The 11,369-nt window shown below is 38.1% G+C and overlaps 1 protein-coding gene across 2 annotated transcripts; it reads right to left on the reverse strand.

The window, feature by feature from the left end:
- Window positions 1-739: 739 nt before the first annotated feature.
- Window positions 740-11,064, reverse strand: LOC107469236 (protein CELLULOSE SYNTHASE INTERACTIVE 1). 2 transcript variants are annotated; one of them, XM_016088610.3, is made up of 8 exons: window positions 10,846-11,064; window positions 10,311-10,479; window positions 9,699-9,772; window positions 6,277-9,337; window positions 3,575-6,119; window positions 2,644-3,098; window positions 1,823-1,939; window positions 740-1,322 (listed from the first exon to the last, which is right to left on the reverse strand). In XM_016088610.3, the coding sequence occupies exons 2-8, from the start codon at window positions 10,374-10,376 to the stop codon at window positions 1,182-1,184; spliced, it is 6,459 nt and encodes a 2,152-aa protein (XP_015944096.1). In that variant the 5' UTR covers window positions 10,377-10,479; window positions 10,846-11,064; the 3' UTR covers window positions 740-1,181. The 2 variants fall into 2 exon arrangements, with proteins under 2 accessions (XP_015944096.1, XP_020989455.1); XM_021133796.2 differs by lacking the exon at window positions 10,846-11,064 and adding an exon at window positions 10,668-10,829.
- Window positions 11,065-11,369: the final 305 nt, after the last annotated feature.

The following is an 11,369-nucleotide window of genomic DNA, read 5'->3' on the forward strand; positions in this document are numbered from 1 at the left end:
GTTTCTTGAAGAACTTATTACTCTTCGCTTTCAAATCCTCTATATCGTCAGTTCAAGTTCTATCTTCCAGGAAAATACCATAAATCTTATTCCTTCGTTGACGTATGATGGTCTGCATATAGAAAAAGCTTGTGTTCAGTTTAAATTATATATATTTCTAAAACAAATTATACTAAAAATTATATATTCAACAATAATTCATTGAATTTTTTTCTTTCCAGGTCCAAGAAACTTTAATATAAAGATCATTGATAAGGAAAAATCAATAATATGAGATGAATAAGAATTTGAAGAGATTATTATAATTGGAGAAGGAAAAGAGATTTTGACTTTGAATGAAGAGGATGAACTTAGCAATATTGATCTTGGAGAATGATAAACGATAACTAATAATTTATGAAATAAAAAATTTTGATTTGCTTCCTACTTAAGAATTTTGATCTTTCTAAAATCTTAAATTACAAAACTTACTTGCAATTTTTTTAGTCTATATCTGACATGAATGATATAGTTATTTGAATTTTAAAAGTTTTATTTTATTTATTATTATTGTTTATATATCTTACGATACACAATACGACACAATAGAATATACAATACCAAAAAAATAGACTTTTTGATACAAGATATGTATCCCAATTTAATAACCTTGATTTGATCTAAATATGGCTTAGTTGTTGAATTATCCAATCAAATATTAGTTTTGATTTTTAAGAAAAATATATATATGAACCAACAATTCCAAAGTAAACCCATTTAAATCTTAAAAAACATCACATGACATTTTTTCCCCTTCTTCTGGCGACCTCAACATGACACTTCATATTATTGTTTTTTTATGACGAATTTGCTCGCCATTGTACAACCCCACAATGCATAAATGATAAAACAGACCCACTATATTCCCGAAATTGACATCATCCAAAAAGCATATAAGGTTGCTCCAAGCAGGCCTGCTAGTGTTTATCCTAAGGCAATGAAGGTAACTTACACCTTAAAGTTACAAAGAATATTAATGATAAAAGAATTTGTCTGGAACCGGAGACAAAAAAATAAACAATTGCAGCTATATACACATTACAAAAGCATGACAAATATTAGAAAATGTGAAAAAAATTTAATTTAAACCATGTACCCTATGTTCCAGATCCAAAGCTTGATACTAAGAAAGGACAAGGGTATCACTTGTTGGACCATTGAAATTCTATTTCCAAATTCCTTGAGGGGCCACTTTTACTTTCCGGCAAGAGTGTGTACTCTCCAGATACTGCTCCCAGCATTACTACCCGATCAATTTGAATTGTCACTTTTCCAAATGAACTCTGTAATCAGATGCCAGAAAACAGGTTCAGTGGAAATGTAAAAGCAAAAATTTAATTAATTTATAGATAGAGAGTTAGGATCGAATAATACCAATTTGATTAAAGTTACGTCAATTATAACTTTTTATAAAACATATATTTTATCTATCTAACCATTGCATTACAATAATATATAATGAAAGATAATTTATACCAAAATTTCATCGAAATCGGACATCACATCAATAATCCTGTAATTAAATAAAGTTTTGTTTATGTATATTTTGAACAAATATATCACGTTAATTTTCAAGTATATAAAAGGTATAACACACGATTTTTGGTTGAGATAAATATATGTTTAGAGAGGATCTATAACACACAAGCTTCTAATCCAATGGTTGGCATTTTAAAAAATTACATGAACCAAAAAAAAAAGTTACTAAACGGTGTAACAATTGATAGAAGTGTCAATCAATCCTAACTCAGAAGGAAAGAACTGAATAAATATCAGCATTTACCTTCCCCATTTTGCTCTTATTTTTGCAAGAAATATGAAGCTTCTGGCCTTTAGGAGGACTTTCAAAGGCCCATGAAAAGCTTTCGTCCCATTCCGGATTGGGGCCAGTTGAGACCACCTGATAAGCACATTCTCACCGTCATTAGTAATTTGGTATATTCTACCAGGAAAACTGATCTATGATAAAGTCCTTATTCAGCAGAAAATACATTGTTCCTAGTGTTACATGATACACTCACTTACTCGGGCAATAAATATATAACCCTTAAGAACTTAAGATTGTCATTAGGGAAGGGACAAGAACATAAAAGCTAAGTACTTTCACATAAATGATATCTGTATTCTATAGCCTACAATGTGTCAACGAACCCACAGTGGCAATATGCATGACCAGCAGAAATTTTCTTTTTTGTTAATGAGTTTCGATTTTTAGAGGATAATGGAATAAGGAAGGGGTTGAACTTTAAAGTCTACCCTGTCCCAAAAAAACAAAAAACAAAAAAACTGTGTAAAATGAACTAATCTTCATACTTCAAGCCCTTCTCCTCTAGCTTCCTCCTCAAAACCAATAACTTAAAAACGCACACACAACAGCTATATAAAGGATATGGTAATTGATCATTTCTATTTTCATTCGGATAGAGTAGGTAACTTTATCAAGAGACATGGAGATACAATCATCTATAAGTCTCATAGTAAGGTTATATAATGTATCGATCTACTTGTCTGTACATTTTACACCCATGTCACTTCACCCCATGCACAAGAGTAGATCATAATATCATAATATGCAATAATTATTGCTTAAGAGAAAATATATACCTTGGTCTGCCGTGCAGGAGTATTGCCAAGTGTCAGCTTGCAATAAACACTTGGGTTTCCAACAGACTGCTTCATATTATTACCACGCTTGATGATCACCACCAGTGTACCAGGCAAACACTGCAACAAGAATTCTGCCCTTTCCTGAAACCGAGGCGGGCCTGACTGGATTAAGTATTGTAGCAAAGGAATAGCATCTGCAGCTGCTATGGATTGAGCTCTTGAAACTTCTGCCGGGCATGCAGTCCAAGCTTGCCTGAGCAGAGAGAGTGTGTCTAAGGCAGCTTCCTGTGTAGCCTCTGAGCCTGTCTTTAAGGATGTAACGAGATGAGGAATACTAAGAGTTGCCGGTTCAGTTGCTCTCAATCGTGGGAAGTTGCTAAATAGAGAATTTAAGGCTTTCAGATACTCCTCATTCACAGTTCCGGTAGCCCACAAATCTTTCTCAATAGCAGCTAAAAGACCATAAAAACTTTGTTAGCTCATTGATTACAGAATTTTTTTTTTGGGGTGGGGGTTGGGGGACAGAGAGGTGTAGTGTTCCTAATAGCATAGCAAACAACCTAAACACAGCAAATTACTGATGTTCAAAAATCAACTTCGATTAAAACAGCATCTACATATTCTCGAGTTATATATGTTTCAGACTTCATTTAAAAAAAAAAAAAAAAAAAAAAACCTTTTTCTTGTTCCTTCCGTTCATTTTATCTTTCACCTAAAAAACCCACCAGTTCTGTTATCATTAAAATACCCATTAACTTCTTCGTATGTAACAGTCTGCTTATGAAATAATGCAAATATGAGGAAATCTGGACCATGATCAGAGGAAAAGTAACAAAGACATCCTTCTATGAATTACATGAAAACAAAATATTATCCAGTTGATCAGAATAAAATGATGTGTCAACACCATCATGATAAGTGAACTCACCGGTTATTGCTCTGACCGTTTCACTGGAAGCATACTCCTGAATAGTGTGATTTGAAAACAGAAGTTTTATAAACATCGCAGCCTGAACAGATGTTTCAGGATCACTAGAACCTATCAGATCTAGAACCACCTGAACACCACCAGCCTCTGCAACTGCTCTTTTATTTGATCTACTGTACATTACAAGGTTTTGCAAAGCACATATGGCTACAACTTTCATTTCTTCTGTTGGTTGCTCCTCGAGCACATTCACTAAAGCACGACAAGCTGAAACTGCATCACTTGTTCGAGCAAGACTTTCATTCTGGAATAAATCACCAAGAGCCAAAGTTGCTAATAGCCTTGGCTGCTGTGCTTGGGTTTGTGGGTCCAAGAGGTACTGGGATAATGGTAAGATGGCTGATTTAGTAACTTTGGTTTCTCTGATCTTCACATTGTTTAGCAATACTTCCAAGAGTCTTGCAGCAGTTTCCTCACATTGATGAGATCTTAGGAGCTCCAAGAGAGCTTCTATGGCACCACTTTCAGCCATTGCTTCTGCACTGGTTCCATCATCACTTTCCAACACAAGAAGGGCATTTAATGCACCAACAACTGTGCTCTCTGAGCCAGATCGAAGCAACCTTACCAAAACAGCAACAGGCACCTCCAAGTAGAATTCAGAACTAAATTGCAGAACACATGCCAAAACAGAGGCAGCAGACTCCCATAAAGCATGGGGAATGGAAGGATCAGCTTGCAATATCACTTTGGAAATTTCAACAACACCACCCTCTTTTGCAATTTCATTAGGCCATATATGTGCAATACTAACAAGGGCCTTCATAGCTCTCTGCTGCAAAATGTGTATACCAGAACCAAGAACTCTTATGAGCGGGCCAATTACTTGTTGAATCACTGGATCTTTCTGAAGGTGTTCTTCTAAAAGTAGATGTGAGAGAAGTTCAGCAGCCAATTGTTGTACTGCTGATATTGGAGAATCAAGCAAAGGGATAAGTGGCTCAATAGCTTGGTGGGAAGTCAACGTGTAATCAGCACGACACTGTGGATGCTCTAAGATATTAACCAAAACCTGCAATGCACTATGTTGTCCATCAGGCCCAAATTCTTGTCTCGTCAGCATAGAAAACAGGGGATCTACCACTTTAGCAGCAGATGGTCCTTTAGCTATGCTAGCATTATTTGTCAATATCCGCAAGAGTTCCGAAAAAGCTGCACATAGATAGTCAGGTGCTTCAAGAAGGATGTCAAGTATGCTTTCAATAACTCCAGCTTTCACCATTTCCACTTTACAAGCAGGCCTGTCTTTTCCTAACTTGACCAGAGCTCTCGATATGGCCTCATGAAGAACATAGTTCCTACCATAGAGTAGGCCAACAAGAGGGATAACTGCACCATGTGCAGCAACTAATTCAGCGAGTTGCTCATCATCAACAAGCCTATCCAATGCCCGAACAACAGAGTGTTGAGCTGGACCAAACTCACTTACAAGGAGAGAGACCAGAGGTTCCACACAGCGTGCAGCAGCCATCGTAGACCGAATCCTTGTATTTGCAAAAAGAACACAACACAATTCAGCAGCATCCCCTTTGAGGTCCATTGAACAATTTGATGAAAGGATCCTGCAAAGAACATCCACTGCGTTCATCTCCACATCTGCAACAGCGAGTGCTCTTGAAGGGTTTTCACTCAGTAACCTAACCAATGCAGCAATTGCAGCGTGCTGCTCCCTCTCTAGACCTGTATTAAGAATCTCTACCAAGGGTTTAACAGCTTGTCGAGCAGTATCTGCATTTCTAATATGGTCAGCAGAGAATAAACTTTCTAAGGCTTTTGCAGCGCTATGCCTTGCAGCTCTTCCTCCTAAACGCAGGACAGCCACAAGTTGAGTGACAGCACCAAACGCAGATTCATGTCTCCGTATCTCAGCACTGCCAAACAGAATTCCTAACAGATCTGTAGCAGCTTCTTCAGTTGCATCTTGAGGACCTAGCGAAAGATATTTAGTTATTGCCTCCAAGGCCCCAGACTCTACCATTACAATCTTATTTGATGGACAATCTCTAGCAAGCTGGGTCAAAAGCCCAAGTGCTAAAAATGGTGCTCCTGGACGATCTGGAATTGGTTTAAGCAGATCAACAAGGGCAGGTATTGCCTTTCGAGAAGTGGCACCAACTCTGATGTCATCAACTCTAAACAACCTCTCAAGAGCAACTTGATCAGGATAACGCACCAAAGAAAATTCTTCAGACAATTCCAGAAGATCCTGAATATCAGTATCGGCACAGCCAAGCAACGTGATGAGTCCATTTGCTGCCCCAGAATTAGCCACAGAAAGAAGTGTTCCCCTGCTGCCATTACAGACCAGACTAGCTATTGATTGTGCTGCAAAGTATTTGTTTGCTGATTCTTCTGACTTCAGCAAATTGGCAAGAGCTGGTATAGATTTCATGGTTGCATGTGCACGTATAATATCTCTATCTTGGAATAATATTGCCAACAACAAAGCACAAATCCACATGCTGCTGTCTTCTTTATCATCAATCTATAATTTCGCCATAAAAGATCACAGAAACATTAATACACAGAAATATAGTTATTCGTAATATATATTTGACTAGTAACTATTACATGAGTCATGAAGTGGGTTTGTGTATTTATTTTTTATTGACTTAAATGTCATGGAAAAATGCACTTATTACCTGACTATACTGTGAGAAATAATTTGAGATCTTCTCTGAGAGAACCTCAATCGCTCCAGCCTCCATTATTGCAATTCTACTTTTTTCATCATGACAAGCAAGGATACACAGTAACCATATAGCTAAGTTGGCACCAGATATAATGGCAGTGCCACTGTTTGATTGATCATCACTGGATTCTTCTTTTGTATGCCGGCAAATGCTGATGACTTCCCTATTGTCATCTCCCTGATTGGCCAAAGATGAGTCTGAAGAATTAAGCATATCAACAAGTGATCGAACAAGATCAGCACACAAGTTTGAAAAGTTCAGATCCTCCAGCAGTTTCTGATGATTTACTTTTGCAGCACAAATAAGCACTGCAGCTCCTCCAATTTTTTTTTTTACATTTGTGGAAGTGGAAATTATCCTCTTAGCTATTGAAGATATACATCCAGATGCAGTAGCAACAGTGTCCCCTAAGACAAGAGGCTGATCCTTACATAGTCGTGATAATATCTCAATAGCTTTATCCTGTAATGTTGGTGTAGAATCAGCAATAGATAGGACTATAGGGCTTATGCTTTTAGGGAATTCAGCCAAAACTGTCCATGCAGGTTTACTCTTTCCGCTGGTTTTTTCTGATCTGGACAGAATAGCGAGTGCATCTAGAGCCTCCAATGTGGCAGCAGATCCATTAATGGCAGAATCTAGAAAAGAAACTAACGCAAGAACAGTACCAGCACGATTCACACATTCTGTTACAGCATAATCAACTTGCCTAGAATGTAAGAGGCGAGCAATTGCTGCTGCTGCATGTGTTTTTCCAGAAATTGTGCCTTCACGTAATACTCTTGTAGCAGGCATGATAACCTCTTCTGCAACAGCTTTCTCTGCAATTTCACCATCTAAAATAAGATTTGCCACAGCACATGTTGCCAACTCTGCTACTTCCAAAACTGAGGAGTTGGCTAGTGCAATCAATGGAGACAATGTATCTCTAGCAATAGCAGCTACATCCCTGTTCTCTTTGATTGAAAGAAATATTGCAGCCAGGCAGTGTGAGGTTTCCATCAAGACACTTTCATATTCGACATTAAGCAATTTCGAGACTGATAGAAGAGTTTTAACAGCAATGCTGCTTTCACGCACATCTTTTCTTGTTTCAAAAAGTCCTGCTAGAGCTGCTGCAGACATCGCCTGAGTTTCTTCCTTGGTTGAGCTCAAAATTTTTATCATTGTACCAATTGCATCACTCGCAGCACTACCTTCGCGTAAAATATCACTAAGAGGAACAACAGAAAGCATACTTCTCAAGGCATCTAAGACATAAACCTTAGATTCTGGTAGATCACTAGTCAATAGTGCTGTAAGCTGGCTAATAGTTGCTGTATCAGATTTATGGATTAAGTGATTCAAGGTTTTTGCAGCAATCTCCTTCCCATTTGCGCTTCCATTCTTTAATAGCCACAACAATGCAGGAACTGCATCAGCACTTTCAACACAAGCACGTATATCCTCACTATGATTGCATAGGTTTCTAAGGATTGTTGCTGAATCTTCTTTTGCTTTTGCAGATCCTGACTCCAAAATTTGCACAAGCGGAGGTATACCACCAGCAGCAGTAATGGCCCATTTACTTTCATCATTTTCATTAGACAGAAGGCATAGTAGGGCAACAGCACATTCTTGCTGCTGTTCTGATGAAAGTCCCAAAAGAGAAATCAACAGCTGAACTCCTTCACGGCCTTGAAGTGCACGCCATAAACTGCCTCCACTATTGCACAGTGTCAAGAGAGCTTTTAGAAGCTCGTCTTGCACTTCGCTGGCAGCCATTGTTATTAAACCAACTAGCAAACGCTTTGCATCGGAATTTGTAAGTTTAATTGATAGTATGGGATTACTATATAAACTAGCCAGCGCTTCAATGGTCCGTTCCTGCACAAGGAAGGGAGACTGCGACTTAAACTGATTGAGTAATGTCTGCTCAACTGCCAAAGGATCCGATGCTCTTGTGGATTCTGCCTTTTCATCATATATCATAAGAGCCGAAGCTAAAGCCCCTAAAGTGTCAGCAATTTGTGCAGCTGAAGTGCATGATTCAAGGCTTTGACCAAGGCTGGAGATCACAGAAGACAAGCCACCAGAGATGTTCGCTAGGGCACACATAGCATTTTCCTGTAATGCTTGAGCATGCTCTCCTTGCATGAACTCTTTCGAAGGCGCTATGGTAGCATTAATCAGAGTAGGAATGCCATTAGAATTGGCTATCTCTCGTCTTGCATCTTTGCACTGAGCCGACAGAGATTTGAGCGCCCCGGCTGCTTCAGCTCTAACAGGGGCATCATTACCAGGGCCTAATAGTTTGAGAAGATGTTTTGTTGCCTCTGCTGCCAACACTTTTGAACAAATAGATGCATCCTCCATCATCAAGAACGCAAGTAAAAAGCACACATTGGCTTGAGTGCCAGACTGTCCTGTTGTTAGTAACTTCACTAATATGTCCACTCCTCCAGCTTGTACTGTGGCATTCCAGAATCCCTCTGTACTGCTGGAGAGATTCTTCAATGCTCCAGTCAATAAATTGTCAACTACATTTCCAGTCTTCATGCCCTTTTTCAATTGTTCCCAAAGAACTGGCACAACACCTTCAGTTGAAAAAATTTTTGAACCAACATGATCTTTGGCACCATCTTGAGAGACAGCATAAATAGTCTTGGCAGCAGCTACTTGACCTTCACCAGAACTGGACTTGAGTAAACTAAGCAATGGAGGAATGCATCCTCCAAGCAAGACTTTAACCCTCAGCTCATTTTCTTTACAAAGGGAGCCCAAGACAGTTGCTGCCTGTATCTTCACATTCAAGGATCCTGACCGGAGAAGGGAAACAAGCACTGGAACTGCTTGAGAGTGAGATCCAACAGCACTAAAAGCATTTTCACGCATATCAATAAGCTCTGATAACTGCTTCAGGGAGTTCTCTTTCTCTAGCATAGAAGATGAACTCTTACGCAGCTGCTCAATGCATTGGGCAACACTTGCCAATGTCCCATCTGGATCCTCCATGCTGCTACTACGTTCTCTGAAACAGAATATTAATTTAAGGTACACATGTTTGTATATAAGATTTGTATGCCAAAATATTCAAATTTCCATAATCCATATAACAAAATATCAAGTTAGCTTGTTCTATGTATGAAGTTCTTAAGAAAAACATTCTGTATCAGACATTTTGACACAGAAAACAGACTAGAACACCAGTACAAGAAGATATATTCGCAGGTGCTAGCTTGACTGCAAGCAGAATCAATGAGGCTAAAGCAGAAAATGCCTCTAACAGAAGAAAGTAAAACAACTGACTCAAGCAACATTTTACTAGGCTGCATATTGTTCCTGTTTGACAAAATTTAAACTTTAAAGGCATGTTTTAAGGTTTAACTAACCTCAGTCCCATCTTCAAAACAGAATGGGGTGTTGGAGACTCTGTATCTTGAACCTTCCCATCACCATTTCTTTCCTGCAATAGAAAAAGAATGACATTCAAGAAGGTCAAATGGAATGTCTGTATATCTCTAAATAGTTCCATGTGTTAACCACACCAAGTTGCTAATAATATATTATACACAATACAATATCAATTTAGAAGCATGTGATATTGTTCTTTCCTTACTCTCATTATTAATTCCATACTACATTGAAAAGAGTTATCTCTTTACTCATTCCCCTATTTATAAATCCTGTAAAGTATGGAAAACTAAGCATTAGGTAAACCACAACATATCCCATCTCGATCAAATAAGACCATTGCTTCAACTTAAGTTTTTTTTTTTCCTTATTTATTTTAGGATTGTGGCAAAACAGAGTGTACCATGCGAATAACAATGAAAAAAAATTACGGAGCTGCATATGTATCCCCATACGTTCATATGTACCACAAATATCTAACTGACTAACTAACTAACTATTCCATCAAGATGTCAGAGTCACGAATTAAGGATGAAACTAGATAGGAAAATAAGAACGAAAAAAATGGAAGTCGTGCAGAACTGAAGTACCAGGTCATTAGCAGCGAGGGTGGTGCCATTGTTGGCAGCTAACCTCCAAGTCAACGTGGTTGCCATATTCGGTGCAAGGATACTCCCTAATCGGATTAGTCCAGGACAGTGCCCCCCTTCTCCAGATCTATTCTGGAAAGACTATCAGAACATCAAAGCCTCCCTGTCCCTGCCACAGCACGAATGCACAAATCAGAAACCAATCATGAATCAGTCAATCGCAAACTAACGCGAATTAGTTCTAAAATATCAAATGCTTATAATAATCACATCAATTGGAGTGAAATAACCATCATTAGTATCTACATCTGAATCAATTTAGTCTACACTACACGTGCAAGGTGAAATTTCACAAACCAAAAAAAAAAATGCAGATCAACAACCAAGGAAGTGAAGAGAGGAAAGCATGTAGTGAGTGTTAGTCAACTCAAGATCAACACGGCAGGAAAAAAAACGAAAGGAATGATTAAAAATGAAAGTGTGTGAGAAATGAAAGCGATGTTAGTAAGCTGAGAGAGAGGAATGGGAATAGAACCTTGAGAGAGGAGAGAGTGGGAAAATGGCGGTGGTTTATTGTTTATATAGGTTGGAAATTTGGAATATGATGGGATGGGATGGGATAGGAAGGGTGTGAAGAGCGAAGAAGCTTGTGGTGTGGTGGTGATCGGATGCTGTGATTGTGTGTGTGAATGTGTCGCCGTCATCAGTGGAGAAAACAGCACCGACAGCTTACAGCTCAGAGATTCCAACGCTCAATTTAACGGCTAAGCTTCGGCTTCACAGTTAACGTTTACAGTCTTGATTTGTATTTGTTAAGGTATATGTTAGCTCTTTTTTTTTTTACCGAAAACATATGCATTTGTCACCTGCCTACTGAGTACTGACCATCTTAGTCAACATATCATATAATTACGTAAAAAAACCAAAACCAAGAAATTATTGGCTCACCAAACAATTAAAAAATAATAAATAAAATTATTAGCTCACCAAATAAAAAAACAACCATACTAATCTCTTATACATATAGTATTTTTAAAAAAATTAGTAATATTAAAAAAA

The sequence above is a fragment of the Arachis duranensis genome, chromosome 10 (genome assembly GCF_000817695.3).
Source record: "Arachis duranensis cultivar V14167 chromosome 10, aradu.V14167.gnm2.J7QH, whole genome shotgun sequence".
NCBI classification, from domain to species: Eukaryota; Viridiplantae; Streptophyta; class Magnoliopsida; order Fabales; family Fabaceae; genus Arachis; species Arachis duranensis.